At 42.8% G+C, this 19,835-nt stretch overlaps 1 protein-coding gene across 1 annotated transcript in view; it reads left to right on the top strand.

Moving 5' to 3' along the window:
- Positions 1-1,319: 1,319 nt before the first annotated feature.
- Positions 1,320-19,835, top strand: part of LOC128666714 (gastrula zinc finger protein XlCGF26.1-like) — a 171,979-nt gene continuing 153,463 nt past the window's right edge. The window contains exons 1-2 of the mRNA XM_053721457.1: positions 1,320-1,372; positions 15,396-15,522. Of these exons, the coding sequence (XP_053577432.1) occupies positions 15,402-15,522 (121 nt within the window). The 5' untranslated portion in view covers positions 1,320-1,372; positions 15,396-15,401. The remainder of the gene's footprint in view (positions 1,373-15,395; positions 15,523-19,835) is intronic.

Below are 19,835 nucleotides of genomic sequence, written 5' to 3'. Positions count from 1 at the left end.
CAGATATATAACACTATACAAAACACCAGCACATTATATACAGATATATAACACTATACATAGCACATTATACACAGATATATAACACTATACACAACACCAGCACATTATATCCAGATATATAACACTATACATAGCACATTATACACAGATATATAACACTATACACAGTACCAGCACATTATATACAGATATATAACACTATACCTAGCACATTATACACAGATATAACACTATACACAACACCAGCACATTATACACAGATATATAACACTATACACAACACCAGCACATTATACACAGATATATAATATTATGTAGTAGTTCCCTCTGTGACACACACACACCATATCCCCAGTACATTATACACAGATATATAACACTATACACAGATATATAACACTATACACAGCACATTATATACAGATATATAACACTATACTTAGCACATTATACACATATATATAACACTATACACAGCACCAGCACATTACACACATATATATAACACTATACACAGCACCAGCACATTATATACAGATATAGAACACTATACACAGATATATAATATTATGTAGTAGTTCCCTCTGTGACACACACACCATATCCCCAGTACATTATACACAAATATATAACACTATACACAGAACCAGCACATTATACACAGATATATAACACTATACACAGCACATTATATACAGACATATAACACTATACACAGCACCAGCATATTATACACAGATATATAACCCTATAGACAGCACCAGCACATTATACACATATATATAACACTATACACAGCACCAGCACATTATACACAGATATATAACACTATACACAGTACCAGTACATTATACACAGATATATAACACCTTACAGAGCACCAGCACATTATACACAGATATATAGCACTATACACAGTACCAGTACATTATACACATATATATAACACTATACAGAGCCCAAGCACATTATACACATATATATAACACTATACATAGCACATTATACACAGATATATAACACTATACACAGCACCAGTACATTATACACAGATATATAACACTATACACAGTACCAGTACATTATACACATATATATATATATATATATAACACTATACAGAGCCCAAGCACATTATTGTTTACAGCCACTTCCTCAACCCACTATTTGTGAGACGGGAAAAGCTAGTTCCTCTTCTGTTTCAAGACCCATGATGTCACTATTCACATGACCACAGTGATCTAATCCCTGCCCAGTTATTTCCTTCTGTTCTATTTGTCGTCTACAATCATGTGACCAATAGGACGTGACAGGTCCTTTAGCTGGAAGGGAACAAGTTGTTATTGTCTCAAATTGCAGATTCAGGAAGGTATCTATATTAGCAGATACAGTTTTGTATTGTGTTATATATCTGTATATAAGGTACTGGGGAGGGGCTGTGTGTGTGAGACTGAGGGAACCTCTCTATAATATTATAAATCTGTATATAAGGTACTGGGGAGGGGCTGTGTGTGACAGAGGGAACTTCTCTATTATATTATATATCTATATATAAGGTAATGGGGAGGGGCCGTGTGTGTGAGACAGAGAGAACCTCTCTATAATATTATATGTGATGAGAGCAAGAAGTGTTGTCACAGTTAGTGGGCGTGGCTTAGGTCCGGTTGTCTGTGTCGCAGTTAGTGGAATCAACCTGACTAGATGTATGTTTCTGTGCTCTGTAATAAAATAGAGTTGTACCATCATTGTTGTGTCCTGCATGTGTCCTGCATCTCATGACATGGTGTCAGAATTTCTTGCCTGCGCTTCTGTTCCTGATCGATGACAATGTCAAAGTTTACCCCACCTGAGCCTTTTGACTTCTCTCAGCCTGCAGCTTGGCCCACATGGCGTCAGTGGTTTCAGCGCTTCAGGATCGCTTCCAAACTGAACAAGGAGAGTGGTGAAGTACAAGTTAATTCTCTTTTATACTCTATGGGGAAGGATGTAGAGCCAGTGTTCAATGCTTTTATTTTCCAAGAAGGGGAAGAATTTAACTTCAATATAGTTATGGATAAACTCAGTGCCCACTTTGTGCCCAAAAGAAATGTGATTCATGAGAGAGCTTGTTTTCACAAACGTAATCAGCGTGTGGGAGAATCTGTGGAGTCATTTGTGCGCAGCCTGTATGAACTAGCTGAATTCTGTGTAGTTATTGGAATTGCAGATGCTGAAGTCTCATTGAAGCTGCAGTTAGAGCCTGATTTAACATTAGATGGGGCTATTAGGATGACCCGCCAAAGTGAACTGGTGAAAAAGCAAAGTGCTGATCTGAGGTCTGAGAGTATTGTGGATGAAGTGCAACAGTTCAGGAAAACTGCTAGTGAAAGGCACAGTGTGAGCGGTAGATTTAAAATAATGGATAGACCTAGAAGTGGATGGGCGCAGCATGCCCGATGCACATGGTGCAACCGTGCCCATGATCAGAGTGCTGTATGCCCTGCCAGAGATAAAAGATGCAGAAAATGTAACAGAATGGGCCATTTTGAAGTGGTGTGTAAAACTGAATACATTAAGGAGATGCAGGTGGATAGTGACCAAGAGGGTCAGGAAGTGTCTTTTGTGGGGTCTGTTGTGGAACGGCCAAGCTCAGAGGAAGATTGGAAGGTTACTTTTACTGTAATGGGAGTCAAAGTTGATTTTAAGATTGACACAGGAGCAGATATCACTGTAATGTCTTTTGCTGCATTTATGAAACTGCCTCGACAGCCCCAGCTGGCGAAGGTTACTACAAATGTCCATAGTCCCGGTGGCCGCATTGATTGTGCGGGGAAATTTCTTGCCAGCTGTGAGTACAAGCAATGGAAATTCACTATGTGGGTGCATGTGATTCGAGGTCAGTGTGTTAGCAATTTATTGAGCAGAAAAGCAGCCTGTTACTTGGGCCTAGTGGCCAGAGTGAATGAGATCTCGGAAGAAATGTTTTTTGCGAATTGGGCCTACTGAATTGCAAGCCAGTCCGTATAGCGCTTAAAAGTGACGCAGTCCCATACAGTATTTCTACTCCCCGTAGAATTCCGTTCCCGCTCATGCCTCAAGTGGAGAAGGAGCTTATGCGCATGAAGTCTATGGGGGTTATTGAAGAGGTTGTTGAAGCAACTGATTGGTGGGCCCCCATTGTTCCTGTTGCAAAGAAAAATGGAAAGGTGCGCATCTGTGTGGACCTGAAAAGGTTGAATGAGGCAGTGAAGAGAGAGAGATTTGTGCTGCCGACATTAGAAGATATATCTCCAAAGTTGGCTAGGGCGAAGTTCTTTTCTACATTGGACGCTTCTAGCGGCTTTTGGCAGATCCCCCTAGATCCAAAGTGCCGCAAACTGACTACCTTTATCACACCAGTAGGTCGGTTTTGCTTCTGCAGACTCCCCTTTGGGATATCCTCTGCTCCTGAAATCTTTCAAAGTGAAATGAGTTCTCTCCTAAGTGACCACGTGGGCATGGCAGTTGTCATGGACGACATTCTAGTGTATGGGTCCACAAGGGAGGAGCATGAATAGCGTTTAAGTTGTGTGCTGCAGGCTATCAAAGAGTCTGGGCTGAAGTTAAAGAAAGAAAAATGTAATTTTAGGAAAACTGAATTATGTTACTTTGGGCATATTATCAATGGGGATGGCATCAAACCAGACCCCGAGAAAATTTGTGCTATTGAACAGATGAAAAGTCCTTCTGATGTACATGAGCTAAGACAAATATTGGGCCTTGTAAATTATGTGGGCAATTTTCTGCCAGATTTATCCACAGTTCTACACCCTATCACAGAGTTGCTAAAGAAAGACGTTGCCTGGGTCTGGGGACCTTCACAAGAAAAATCCTTTATGCAGGCCAAGTCCCTGCTGGAGTTTGCCCCAGTGCTGGGGTTCTATGACCCTTCCAAAAAGACTGTGGTTAGTGCTGATGCAAGCAGTTATGGGTTGGGGGCTGCTCTCCTGCAGTTAAATGAAAATAAACTACAGCCCATCGCTTACTGTTCCCGCACACTGACGGCTGCTGAGTCAAAATACGCTCAAATTGAGAAAGAGTGCCTGGCTGCGGTTTGGGCCTGTGAGCGCTTCCAGCGTTACCTTGTAGGTTTGGCGAAATTTAGCCTAGATACTGACAATAAACCGCTTGTCCCTCTAATCAACTCCTACGATATCGACAAAACACCCTTAAGATGCCAGAGACTTTTAATGAGACTACTCATTATACCCTAGAGCTGGGCAGCCTGGATGTCTTTAAGTTCTTACCAGTCAGAGAGGTCGCAGCTCACGGAGCTGGAGGGGTTGGTGCTGTTCCAAGACTGCATCGTTATTCCTGTCAGCATGAGGAAGGAGATGTTAAACAGGATTCACGATGGCCACCTAGGCATTACAAAGTGCAGAGAGCGGGCAGCTACAGCTGTGTGGTGGCCTGGGATCAGCTCCGACATTGCAAATCACGTGTCTAAATGTGCCTTTTGCCGGGAACGCCGGCCTACTCAGAGAATGGAGTCCTTGATTTCTACTCCACTGCCTGCAGGGCCATGGCAGAAAATAGCTGCTGATTTGTGTGAACTGCACGGGAAAAAGTTCCTTGTTGTGATCGACTACTATTCCAGGTATTTGGAAATTGCACCTTTGAATGATATCACAAGTCATGCTGTTATCATTCGTCTGAAGAGCTTGTTCACCCGGTGGGGCATTCCAATGGAGCTGGTGAGTGATAATGGCATGCAGTTCGCTTCTACAGAGTTCAGTGCTTTCAGCAGGGAATATGACTTTGTACATTCCACGTCAAGTCCACATTACCCGCAGGCCAACGGAATGGCTGAAAGGGCAGTTCAAACAACAAAGTTCATTTTAAAGCAATCTGAGCCGTACCTAGCCCTTTTGTCCTATAGGGCGACGCCTATCCAAGCTACCGGGTTTAGCCCGGCACAGCTGATGCTAGGACGCCAGATTCGCACCACCTTACCCTCAGTGGGTGTCTTCAAGCCGACTGGCTCTATTCCTCGGGACGAAGTCCTTAGGAGGGATGAAGAGGCCAAAAAGGGCTATCGTTTCTTCTACGACAGGAGACATTCTGTCAGGCCCTTACAGGAACTAAATGCGGGGCAAAGTGTCAGAATTAAACTGGAGGATGAGAAGAAATGGAAGACGCCTGCTACGGTAATTGGACGCTCTACAGAACCAAGGTCTTATGTAGTCCTTACTGATGGTGGGATGGTTACACGCCGTAACCGAAAACATCTTCAGCCTGTACCTGAGAGTTTGGAACTGGATGCCTCAGTACCACCGCCGGTGCGATCCCCTGTTCTAAAAGGGGTGCCTTCCCCTCAGCAAGATCACAGTGGGGATATGTCTTGCCTCCAGCGGACTCTCATTCACCTTCTTCTGTATCAGAGTACAGTTCATGCAAAGTTACATCAAGCGGAAGAGTGGTGAAACTTCCGGCCCGATATCGGGACTAACTTTAGTTAGAACAGTGACCGGAAGTATGGGCAGAATAATCCCATGGTCACTGTGGACTAGGATAGTCTACCCCGATGTTCAAGTCAGGATGTAATTTATGTTGTTTATTTTTCCTGTAACCTATTTGTTATATACTGTTCAAAAATGTTGTTGTATACTCTGTTTGTATACCATGTTATTTGTTATATTCAAATGTATGCTTCGCCCTTTGAAAAGGGGGAAGATGTGATGAGAGCAGGAAGTGACGCCACTGTTTGTGGGCGGGGCTTAGGTCCGGTTGTCTGTTTCGCAGTTACTTTGTGGAATCAACCTGACTAGATGTATGTTTCTGTGCTCTGTAATAAAATAGAGTTGTACCATCATTGCTGTGTCCTGCATATGTCCTGCATCTCATGACATTATATATCTGTATATAAGGTACTGGGGAGGGGCTGTGTGTGTGAGACTGAGGAAACTATTCTATAATATTATTTATCTGTATATAAGGTATTGGGGAGGGGCTATGTGTGTGTGTGACAGAGAGAGAGAAGGAGCCTCTCTACAATATTATATATCTGTATATAAAGTACTGGGAAGGGGGGGGGGTGTAAGACAGAGGGAACCTCTCTATAATATTATATATTTGTATATAAGGGGCTGTGTGTGTGTGTGTGTGAGACAGTGGGAACCTGTCTATAATATTATATATCTGTATATAAGGTACTGGGGATGGGCTGTGTGTGTGAGAGAGAGACCCGCTCTATAATATTGTATATCTGTATATAAGGTACTGGGGAGAGGCTGTGTGTGTGTGTGAGACAGAGGGAACCTCTCTATAATATTATATATCTGTATATAAGGTACTGGGGAGGGGCTGTGTGTGTGTGAGACAGAGGGAACCTCTCTTTAATATTATATATCTGTATATAAGGTAGTAGGGAGGGGGCTGTGTGTGTGAGACAGAGGGAACCTCTCTATAATATTATATATCTGTATATAAGGTACTGATGAGGGGCTGTGTGTGAGACAGAGGGAACCTCTCTATAACATTATATATCTGTATATAAGGTACTGGAGAGGGGCTGTGTGTGAGACAGAGGGAACCTCTCTATAATATTATACATCTGTATATAAGGTACAGGGGAGGGACTGTGTGTGTGAGACAGAGGGAACCTCTCTATAATATTATATATCTGTATATAAGGTACTGGGGAGGGGCTGTTTGTGTGAGACAGAGGGAACCTCTCTATAATATTATATATCTGTATATAAGGTACTGGGGAGGGGCTGTGTGCATGTGACAAAGGGATCCTCTCTATAATATTATATATCTATGTATAAGTTACTGGGGAGGGTGTGTGTGTGTGTGAGACAGAGGGAACCTCTCTATAACATTATATATCTGTATATAAGGTACTGGGGAGGGGCTGTGTTTGTGAGACAGGGAATTCCTCTATAATATTACAGGGAGTGCAGAATTATTAGGCAAGTTGTATTTTTGAGGATTAATTTTATTATTGAACAACAACCATGTTCTCAATGAACCCAAAAAACTCATTAATATCAAAGCTGAATATTTTTGGAAGTAGTTTTTAGTTTGTTTTTAGTTTTAGCTATTTTAGGGGGATATCTGTGTGTGCAGGTGACTATTACTGTGCATAATTATTAGGCAACTTAACAAAAAACAAATATATACCCATTTCAATTATTTATTTTTACCAGTGAAACCAATATAACATCTCAATATTCACAAATATACATTTCTGACATTCAAAAACAAAACAAAAACAAATCAGTGACCAATATAGCCACCTTTCTTTGCAAGGACACTCAAAAGCCTGTCATCCATGGATTCTGTCAGTGTTTTGATCTGTTCACCATCAACATTGCGTGCAGCAGCAACCACAGCCTCCCAGACACTGTTCAGAGAGGTGTACTGTTTTCCCTCCTTGTAAATCTCACATTTGATGATGGACCACAGGTTCTCAATGGGGTTCAGATCAGGTGAACAAGGAGGCCATGTCATTAGATTTTCTTCTTTTATACCCTTTCTTGCCAGCCACACTGTGGAGTACTTGGACGCGTGTGATGGAGCATTGTCCTGCATGAAAATCATGTTTTTCTTGAAGGATGCAGACTTCTTCCTGTACCACTGCTTGAAGAAGGTGTCTTCCAGAAACTGTCAGTAGGACTGGGAGTTGAGCTTGACTCCATCCTCAACCCGAAAAGGCCCCACAAGCTCATCTTTGATGATACCAGCCCAAACCAGTACTCCACCTCCACCTTGCTGGCGTCTGAGTCGGACTGGAGCTCTCTGCCCTTTACCAATCCAGCCACGGGCCCATCCATCTGGCCCATCAAGACTCACTCTCATTTCATCAGTCCATAAAACCTTAGAAAAATCAGTCTTGAGATATTTCTTGGCCCAGTCTTGACGTTTCAGCTTGTGTGTCTTGTTCAGTGGTGGTCGTCTTTCAGCCTTTCTTACCTTGGCCATGTCTCTGAGTATTGCACACCTTGTGCTTTTGGGCACTCCAGTGATGTTGCAGCTCTGAAATATGGCCAAACTGGTGGCAAGTGGCATCTTGGAAGCTGCACGCTTGACTTTTCTCAGTTCATGGGCAGTTATTTTGCGCCTTGGTTTTTCCACACGCTTCTTGCGACCCTGTTGACTATTTTGAATGAAACGCTTGATTGTTCGATGATCACGCTTCAGAAGCTTTGCAATTTTAAGAGTGCTGCATCCCTCTGCAAGATATCTCACTATTTTTGACTTTTCTGAGCCTGTCAAGTCCTTCTTTTGACCCATTTTGCCAAAGGAAAGGAAGTTGCCTAATAATTATGCACACCTGATATAGGGTTTGATGTCATTAGACCACACCCCTTCTCATTACAGAGATGCACATCACCTAATATGCTTAATTGGTAGTAGGCTTACGAGCCTATACAGCTTGGAGTAAGACAACATGCATAAAGAGGATGATGTGGTCAAAATACTAATTTGCCTAATAATTCTGCACTCCCTGTATATATCTGTATATAAGGTACTGGGGAGGGGCTGTGTTTGTGAGACAGAGGGATTCTCTATAATATTATTTATCTGTATATAAGGTACTGGGGAGTGGCTGTGTGTGTGTGAGACAGAGGGAACCTCTCTATAATATTATACATCTGTATATAAGGTACTGGGGAGGGGCTGTGTTTGTGAGACAGGGAATCTCTCTATAATATTATATATCTGTATATAAGGTACTGGGGAGGAACTGTGTTTGTGAGACAGAGGGAATCTCTCTATAATATTATTTATCTGTATACAAGGTACTGGGGAGGGGCTGTGTGTGTGAGACAGAGGGAACCTCTCTATATTATTATATATCTGTATATAAGGTACTGGGGAGAGGCTGTGTTTGTTAAACAGAGGGAATCTCTCTATAATATTATATATCTGTATATAAGGTACTGGGGAGGGGTTGTGTGTGTGTGTGTGAGCAGAGGGAATCTCTCTATAATATTATTTATCTGTATATAAGGTACTGGGGAGGGGCTGTGTGTGTGAGACAGAGGGAACCTCTCTATATTATTATATATCTGTATATAAGGTACTGGGGAGGGGCTGTGTTTGTGAGACAGAGGGAATCTCTCTATAATATTATATATCTGTATATAAGGTACTGGGGAGGGGTTGTGTGTGTGTGAGACAGAGGGAAGCTCTCTATAATATTATATATCTGTATATAAGGTACTGGGGAGGGACTGTGTTTGTGATACAGAGGGAATCTTTCTATAATGTTATTTATCTGTATATAAGGTACTGGGGAGGGGCTGTGTGTGTGAGACAGAGGGAACCTCTCTATAATATTATATATCAGTATATAAGGTACTGGGGAGGGGCTGTGTGTGTGATACAGAGGGAACCTCTCTATAATATTATATATCTGTATATAAGGTACTGGGGAGGGGGCTGTGTGTGTGTGAGATAGAGGGAATCTCTCTATAATATTATATATCTGTATATAAGGTACTGGGGAGGGGCTGTGTGTGTGAGACAGAGGGAACCTCTCTATAATATTATATATCTGTATAAGGTACTGGGGAGGGGCTGTGTATGTGTGTGTGAGACAGAGGGAACCTCTCTATAATATTATATATCTGTATATAAGGTACTGGGGGGGGGCTTTGTGTGTGTGAGACAGAGGGAACCTCTCTATAATATTATATATCTGTATATAAGGTAGTAGGGAGGGGGCTGTGTGTGTGAGACAGAGGGAACCTCTCTATAATATTATATATCTGTATATAAGGTACTGATGAGGGGCTGTGTGTGAGACAGAGGGAACCTCTCTATAACATTATATATCTGTATATAAGGTACTGGGGAGGGGCTGTGTGTGTGAGACAGATGGAACCTCTCTATAATATTATATATCTGTATATAAGGTACTGGGGAGGGGCTGTGTTTGTGAGACAGGGAATCCTTCTATAATATTATATATCTGTATATAAGGTACTGGGGAGGGGCTGTGTTTGTGAGACAGAGGGATTCTCTATAATATTATTTATCTGTATATAAGGTACTGGGGAGGGGCTGTGTGTGTGTGAGACAGAGGGAACCTCTCTATAATATTATACATCTGTATATAAGGTACTGGGGAGGGGCTGTGTTTGTGAGACAGGGAATCTCTCTATAATATTATATATCTGTATATAAGGTACTGGGGAGGGACTGTGTTTGTGAGACAGGGGGAATCTCTCTATAATATTATTTATCTGTATACAAGGTACTGGGGAGAGGCTGTGTTTGTTAGACAGAGGGAATCTCTCTATAATATTATATATCTGTATATAAGGTACTGGGGAGGGGTTGTGTGTGTGTGTGAGCAGAGGGAATCTCTCTATAATATTATTTATCTGTATATAAGGTACTGGGGAGGGGCTGTGTGTGTGAGACAGAGGGAACCTCTCTATATTATTATATATCTGTATATAAGGTACTGGGGAGAGGCTGTGTTTGTGAGACAGAGGGAATCTCTCTATAATATTATATATCTGTATATAAGGTACTGGGGAGGGACTGTGTTTGTGAGACGGAGGGAATCTCTCTATAATATTATATATCTGTATATAAGGTACTGGGGAGGGGTTGTGTGTGTGTGAGACAGAGGGAAGCTCTCTATAATATTATATATCTGTATATAAGGTACTGGGGAGGGACTGTGTTTGTGAGACGGAGGGAATCTCTCTATAATATTATATATCTGTATATAAGGTACTGGGGAGGGGTTGTGTGTGTGTGAGACAGAGGGAAGCTCTCTATAATATTATATATCTGTATATAAGGTACTGGGGAGGGATTGTGTTTGTGATACAGAGGAAATCTTTCTATAATGTTATTTATCTGTATATAAGGTACTGGGGAGGGGCTGTGTGTGAGAGACAGAGGGAACCTCTCTATAATATTATATATCAGTATATAAGGTACTGGGGAGGGGCTGTGTGTGTGATACAGAGGGAACCTCTCTATAATATTATATATCTGTATATAAGGTACTGGGGAGGGGACTGTGTGTGTGTGAGACAGAGGGAATCTCTCTATAATATTATATATCTGTATATAAGGTACTGGGGATGGGCTGTGTGTGTGAGAGAGGGAACCTCTCTATAATATTATATATCTGTATATAAGATACTGGGGAGGGGCTGTATGTGTGAGACAGAGGGAATCTCTCTATAATATTATTTATCTGTATATAAGGTACTGGGGAGGGACAAGTTCTGAGATGTAGGGGAGCAGTACAGTTGAGGACTTTGTATGTCAGGGTGAGGATTTTGTGTTTTATCCTGGAGGCAAGAGAAAGCCAGTGAAGGGATTGGCAGAGACGTACAGCAGACGAAGAGCGACGTGTAAGGAAGATGAGCCTGGCAGATTTTAAATTGGTATAACCACAACTGCCACAAAACTTAGATCACGATAGAACTAGACTTGTTACAGACTAAACACTCCAGCACAATTTGTTGGGCGCTTAAAGTGAAGGTCAATTAGGATGAATTAGTACTCTGTTTTTAATAATCCTATTAAAATCAAGGGCACTTTAATTCATCAAAATTGACATTTTACTTGTTTTCTTCAAAAACTTACCTTTTAATCCTGACAGCCACTCCAGCGATTCCCCCGGCTTTCGGAAACCTCTTCATACGTCAGAAATGACGAATCCAGCTTCTTCCAATCACGGCTTCCCCCTGGGGGAATCATGGCCTGAGGCAACGCTGTGATTGGAGGAAGCGGATTCGTCATTTTGGACCCGCAAAGAGGGCTTGCAACGGGCGGAGGAAGCAATGCAGCGGCTGTCAGGATTAAAAGGTACGTTTTTGAAGAAAACGAGTGAAATGTCAATTTTAATGAATTAAAGTGCCCTTGTTTTTAATAGGATTATTAAAAAACGTGCACTAATTCATCGAAATTGACCTTCACTTTAAACAGAAAAAAACTAATATAACCACAGCCAACCCACTACTCATAGAAACTCTTAAAAACTGGGAAAGAACCTAATACATTTCCCCTTCATTTCATCCAGACCGTTACCTCTAACATCATTAGTAGAAAACTGAGTTTTAGATCTTGGCCCTCAGCTAAGAGTAGATCAAACATCCTCAATTCCTACTGACTTAACAATATATCTACTTATTGTACAAATTAAGCAACAATATGATTTAATCACTCAAGGTCTTGATTGTTTCAAACAATGGTTTACATATCATAGGTTAAATAATTTTCTTACTACACATCCACAAGCTAGAAACATGACCAGACCACTAACAAACTTTGAACAATTATTTACCAGAACTCCCACACCAAGACACACTATCTCGGTCATATATAAACTACTAACTCAATCACAACCAGGACATACCCAACCTTACGTAGAGAGACGGGAAAAAGACATAGGACTGATAATCTTACCACAAACAAGCTCACAAATTATACTCTACTTTGAAATCCTCATCTTCCTCGTCAATAGTAGAACTCAACATAAAAATCCTACACAGATGGTATTTAACCCCCCGTAGACTGCACCGACTATTCCCTAATTCTATCAAAGCCTGTTGGTGATTTGGCCATGTGGGTAGTGACATGGCTCATATATGGTGGTGGTGCTCCTCTTTTCAAAATTTCTGGAGAGGTGTGATAAAAGAAATAGAAAAAATCCTAGAGACACAATTTCCATTAGATCCTTTAATCTGGCTATTAAACAAACCACCAAAGATCAAGTATAAACCAGACCTCCAACTATTCCATATAATGACCAATAGTGTTACATTTTTTATCACAAAAAATTGGAAAAGTAGAGAAGTACCACACATAACCATGTGGATACTGAGTGTCTCCGAACACTTGGATCTAGAGGAGTATCATTACCTGAAAATTGATAAAATGGATATTTACGCTGAATTGATAATTAGCTGGGAGAAATACACCACCCCATAAACATAGGAGTACGTTTGACTCAGACTTAAAGTGAATGTCAATTTTGATGCTAAAGTGCCCGGTTTTTAAAAATTTGATTAAACGCGCCGCTGTACACCTCAGCTTGCCTGTGGCGGGGCGAAATTACCCGCGGGTATTCGCCAATTTTGCGCTCGCGTGCAATCCCGCCCCCTGCCCGCGCTTGATTGGCTGTGCGCGGGCAGGGGGCGGGATTGACTAGACCAAGGAGATTGAATTTCGCCACCTTAGAGGTGTCGAAGAGGTTAGGGAAGCGGCGGTCTGGTAACCGCTGCTTGATAAATTACGGCAAGCAAGTTCTTGTGAGAGCTTGCAGCCGTAGGGCTTTAATAAATCTAGCCCTTAATCTTCACAGCAGCTCCAGCTTCCTCCACCCGTCGCAAAGAGTCTTCCTGGATCTCAAATGAGGAATCCGGCTTCCTCCAATCACGGTGTTGAATCAGACCGTGATTGGAGGATGACCTATCCATCAGAAATGGCTTGCAACAACCGGAGGAAGCTGGAGCTGAAGATTAAAAGGTAAGTTTTTTTTCTCAACAGGAGTGAAATGTAAATTTTGATGAATTAAAGTGCCCCTGTTTTTAATCGAATTTTTAAAAACCGTGCACTTTAGCATCAAAATTGACATTTACTTTAAGGAGTTACAACACCCAAACGTTAACAGACCTACCGTCATAACTATCTGATTATCCCCTTTTCTTTGACATAACTTGCCTGAAACTGAGACCCACAAAATACACTATACAAGTGGCGACTACCAGTCATTTAGTTAGTTACTTATTTATTTTTAATTTTGCTTTTATTTCTATTATTATTGTTACTACACTGTTACTTTTCATGCGTCGCAACTTATGAATCAAACATAGTCTTAATATTCAAAAACCTTTACATTTTGTGTGACAAATTTACATGCATGTTCGTTACAGTAACTTTAAAGAGAAAAATGGAATTAGCTTTGGCTCATGTAATGTTGGAGCTGCGCCTCATGACAGTGGGGCCTATCTATCAAGCTCTGAATGCCAGAAACAGCAGTTATGAAGCAGCGGTCTAAAGACTGCTGATTCATAACCCTGTCCACCTGCTCTGAGCAGGTGGACAGTAATCGCCACAATTCAACCCGATCGAGTACGATCGGGTTGATTGACACATTCCTGCTGGTGGCCCATTGGCTGCGAGTCTGCAGGGAGCGGCGTTGCACCAGCAGCTCTTGTGAGCTGCTGGTGCAATGCTGAATACTGAGAGCGTATTGCTCTCCGCATTCAGCGAGGTCTTGCGGACCTGATCCGCACTGTTTAATAAATAAGCCTCTTTGTATTTTCTTCTTTGTACATAAAGCTCCTCTATCAGACCGAACTCGGCCAGTAGTCTTGTTATCCCGGCGTCGAGTCGGAAAGATAGGGAATATTTCAGAGCCGAGAGTATCAGGCAAACGAGGAGAGCGGCACTCACCACAGGCTGGACAGCACAAGGCAAATAGGCAGACAGGATCCGACAACAGAAAGTGAGGCCGGTAATAAAGGGGTTAACCAGGTAGCGAAGTGAGACAGGCAGGGTTCAGCAACAAGGAGTCAGTCCAGCAAGTTAGGGAATAACCAAGTAGCGTAGTGAGACAGGCAGGGTTCAGTAACAAGGATCAGTCCAGCAGATAAGGGGTTAACCAGGTAGAGTAGTAAGACAGGCAAGGTTTCAGCAACAAAATATCAGTCCAGCAGTTTAGGGGTTAACCAGGTAGTGTAGTAAGACAGGCAAGGGTTCAGCAACAAAGTATCAGTCCAGCAGTTTAGGGGTTAACCAGGTAGCGTTGTAAGACAGGCAAGGATTCAGCAAGAAAATATCAGTTCAGCAGACGATCTGTCACTCCCAGGAGCACAAGAAGTAGTAACTATACTTGGGCAGTGACTGATCATCTGCTGCCCGTTTAAATAGGCAGAGGATTGGCGCCACAGGACAGGCCAGCATCAGGAGCGTGCAGCGATGATGTCAGCACCACACGCATCCAGGGCGGCACAGCCCTAGGCAACGAGCATGGGAAAAATGCTGTGCCCCTAGCAATGGCGCAGGCGTGACACAAAGGCATTCATTATGGATTGTAAAGGAGCTAGGTGGCAGCTGGGGAGACCAGAGAGGACAGAGTTCTTTCCGAGGCGGGAAAGGAAAAGAGTGGATTAAATTCTTAGTTGTATTTTATGTAAGGAAATGTCGAATTTCAGAAATGTTTTTAAGGTAGAAGCAGCAGGAATTGGCCAAAGACTGAATGTGAGGAGTGAAAGAAGAATTTGAGTCAAGTGTGACCCTAAAACATCCGGCATGCGGGGTAGGGGTAATGAGATGAGATATGAGAGACAGTTAGTGACACGGGTTAGCAAGGAAGGAGACAGGGCTGGGGCAGAGAGGTAGATTTGGGTGTCATCAGCAAACAAATGATATCCAGTTTTTTTTTTAAGGAACCAATGGAGTTCGATGAAGTTGCAGTTTATTTCACGGAGGAGGAGTGGGGCTGTTTAACTGAAGAACAAAAAGAACTTTATAAGGATGTGATGATGGAGAATTACCAGACCCTCAGGTCTCTAGGTAATAATTTATATAACTCTACAGGGAATGGGACAAAGACGCATATAAATGACACATGATCTAGTGTTAAACACATATAAATGACACATAATCTAGTGTTAAACACATATAAATGACATATAATCTAGTGTTAAACACAAATTAGTGATACATAATCTAGTGTTAAACACATATAAATGACACCTAATCTTGTTTTAAACACATATAAGTGACACATAATCTAGTGTTATACACATATAAGTGACACATAATCTAGTGTTAAACACATATAACTGACACATAATCTAGTGTTATACACATATAAATGACACATAATCTAGTGTTAAACACATTTAAGTGACACATAATCTAGTGTTATACACATATGAATGACACATAATCTAGTGTTAAAAACACATATAAATGACACATAATCTAGTGTTATACACATAAAAGTGACACATAATCTTGTGTTATACACATATACTTGACACATAATCTAGTGTTAAACACATATAAATGACACATAATCTAGTTTTATACACATATAAGTGACACATAATCTAGTGTTAAACACATATAAGTGACATATAAACTTGTGTTAAACACATATAAGTGACACATAATCTTATATTAAACACATATAAGTGACACATAATCTTGTGTTAAACACATATAAATGACACATAATCTAGTGTTAAACACATATAAATGACACATAATCTAGTGATAAACACATATAAATGACACATAATCTAGTGTTAAACACATATAAGTGACACATAATCTAGTGTTAAACACATATAAGTGACACATAATCTAGTGTAAAACACATATAAATGACACATAATCTTGTGTTAAACAGCTATAAAATTTGTGTGTTGTTATTACAGACATTTGTTACATAATAAAATCACACATAAGATATACAGCCCTGTGTACCTTCCCTTGTACAGCTCCTGCCCTGTGTACGTTCCCTTGCACTGCTTCTGCCCTGTGTACCTTCCCTTGCACTGCTCCTGCCCTGTGTACCTTCCCTTGTACTGCTCCTGCCCTGTGTACCTTCCCTTGCACTGCTCCTGCCCTTTGTACCTTCCCTTGCACTGCCCCTGCCCTGTGTACCTTTCCTTGTACTGCTCCTGCCTTGTGTACCTTCCCTTGCACTGCTCCTGCCCTGTGTAACTTCCCTTGCACTGTTCCTGCCCTGTGTACCTTCCTTTGCACTGCTCCTGCCCTGTGTACCTTCCCTTGCATTGCTCCTGCCCTGTGTACCTTCCCTAGTGCTGCTCCTGCCGTGTGTATCTTCACTTGTGCTGCTCCTGCCCTTTGTACCTTCCCTTGTGCTGGGCCAGTCCTGTGTACCTTCCCTTGTACTGCTCTTGCCCTGTGTACCTTCTCTTGTGCTGCTCCTGCCCTGTATGCCTTCCCTTGTGCTGCTCCTGCCCTGTGTACCTTCCCTTGTACTGCTCCTGCCCTGTGTACCTTCCCTTGTACTGCTCCTGCCCTGTGTACCTTCCCTTGCACTGCTCCTGCCCTGTGTACCTTCCCTTCTACTCTTCCTGCCCTGTGTACCTTCCCTTGCACTGCTCCTGCCCTGTGTACCTTCCCTTGTACTCTTCCTGCCCTGTGTACCTTCCCTTGTACTGCTCCTGCCCTGTATACCTTCCCTTGCACTGCTCCTGCCCTGTGTACCTTCCCTTGCACTGCTCCCTGCCCTGTGTACCTTCCGTTGCACTGCTCCTGCCCTGTGTACCTTCCCTTGTACTGCTCCTGCCCTGTGTACCTTCCCTTGTACTGCTCCTGCCATGTGTACCTTCCCTTGTACTGCTCCTGCCCTGTGTACCTTCCCTTGCACTGCTCCTGCCCTTTGTACCTTCCCTTGCACTGCTCCTACCCTGTGTACCTTCCCTTGTACTGCTGCTGCCCTGTGTACCTTCCCTTGTACTGCTGCTGCCCTGTGTACCTTCCCTTGTACTGCTCCTGCCCTGTGTACCTTCCCTTGCACTGCTCCCTGCCCTGTGTACCTTCCCTTGCAATGCTCCTGCCCTGTTTACCTTCCCTTGCACTACTCCTGCCCTGTGTACCTTCCCTTGTACTGCTCCTGCCCTGTGTACCTTCCCTTGCACTGCTCCTGCCCTGTGTACCTTCTCTTGCACTGCTCCTGCCCTCTGTACCTTCCCTTGCACTGCTCCTGCCCTGTGTACCTTCCCTTGCTCTGCTTCAGTCCTGTGCACCTTCCCTTGCACTGCTCCTGCCCTCTGCACCTTCCCTTGTACTGCTCCTGCCCTCTGCACCTTCCCTTGTACTGCTCCTGCCCTGTGTACCTTCCCTTGTACTGCTCCTGCCCTGTGCACCTTCCCCTGTACTGCTCCTGCCCTGTGTACCTTCTCTTCTACTGCTCCTGCCCTGTGTACCTTCCCTTGCACTGTTCCTGCCCTGTGCACCTTACCTTGTACTGCTCCTGCCCTGTGTACCTTCCCTTGCACTGCTCCCTGCCCTGTGTACCTTCCCTTGCACTGCTCCTGCCCTGTGTACCTTCTCTTGCACTGCTCCTGCCCTGTGTACCTTCCCTTGCACTGCTCCTGCCCTTTATACTTTCCCTTGCTCTGCTCCAGTCCTGTGCACCTTCCTTTGCACTGCTCCTGCCCTCTGCACCTTCCCTTGTACTGCTCCTGCCCTGTGTACCTTCTCTTGTACTGCTCCTGCCCTGTGTACCTTCCCTTGTACTGCTCCTGCCCTGTGCACCTTCCCTTGTACTGCTCCTGCCCTGTGTACCTTACCTTGTACTGCTCCTGCCCTGTGTACTTTCCTTTGTACTGCTCCTGCCCTGTGTACCTTACCTTGTACTGCTCCTGCCCTGTGTACCTTCCCTTGTACTGCTCCTGCCCTGTGCACCTTCCCTTGTACTGCTCCTGCCCTGTGTACCTTCCCTTGTACTGCTCCTGCCCTGTGTACCTTCCCTTGTACTGCTCCTGCCCTGTGCACCTTACCTTGTACTTCCCCTGCACTGCTCATGTCCTGTGTACCTTCCCTTGTACTGCTACAGGATATGTCCCTGAGAGACCTTTACTTGTTACACAGATTGTGATTTATGTCCCTACAGGATATGTCCCTGAGAGACCTTTACTTGTTACACAGATTGTGATTTATGTCCCTACAGGATATGTCCCTGAGAGACCTTTACTTGTTACACAGATTGTGATTTATGTCCCTACAGGATATGTCCCTGAGAGACCTTTACTTGTTACGCAGATTGTGATTTATGTCCCTACAGGATATGTCCCTGAGAGACCATTACTTGTTACACAGATTGTGATTTATGTCCCTACAGGATATGTCCCTGAGAAACCTTTACTTGTTACACAGATTCTGATTTATGTCCCTACAGGATATGTCCATGAGAAACCTTAACTTGTTACACAGATTGTGATTTATGTCCCTACAGGATATGTCCCTGAGAGACCTTTACTTGTTACACACATTCTGATTTATGTCCCTACAGGATATGTCCCTGAGAGACCTTTACTTGTTACACAGATTCTGATTTATGTCCCTACAGGATATGTCCCTGAGAGACCTTTACTTGTTACACAGATTGTGATTTATGTCCCTACAGGATATGTCCCTGAGAAACCTTTACTTGTTACACAGATTGTGATTCATGTCCCTGAGAGACCTTTACTTGTTACGCAGATTGTGATTTATGTCTCTACAGGATATGTCCCTGAGAGACCTTTACTTGTTACACAGATTGTGATTTATGTCCCTACAGGATATGTCCCTGAGAGACCTTTACGTGTTACACAGATTGTGATTTATGTCCCTACAGGATATGTCCCTGAGAGACCTTTACTTGTTACACAGATTGTGATTTATGTCCCTGAGAGACCTTTACTTGTTACACAGATTGTGATTTATGTCCCTACAGGATATGTTCCTGAGAGACCTTTACTTGTTACACAGATTGTGATTTATGTCCCTACAGGATATGTTCCTGAGAGACCTTTACTTGTTACACAGATTGTGATTTATGTCCCTACAGGACATGTCCCTGAGAGACCTTTACTTGTTACACAGATTGTGATTTATGTCCCTACAGGATATGTCCCTGAGAAATCTTTACTTGTTACACAGATTGTGATTTATGTCCCTACAGGATATGTCCCTGAGAAACCTTTACTTGTTACACAGATTGTGATTTATGTCCCTACAGGATATGTCCCTGAGAAATCTTTACTTGTTACACACATTCTGATTTATGTCCCTACAGGATATGTCCCTGAGAGACCTTTACTTGTTACACAGATTCTGATTTATGTCCCTACAGGATATGT

This window comes from Bombina bombina, chromosome 7, assembly GCF_027579735.1.
Source record: "Bombina bombina isolate aBomBom1 chromosome 7, aBomBom1.pri, whole genome shotgun sequence".
Lineage (NCBI taxonomy): Eukaryota > Metazoa > Chordata > Amphibia > Anura > Bombinatoridae > Bombina > Bombina bombina.
This window is presented reverse-complemented; position numbering and strand designations above follow the sequence as displayed.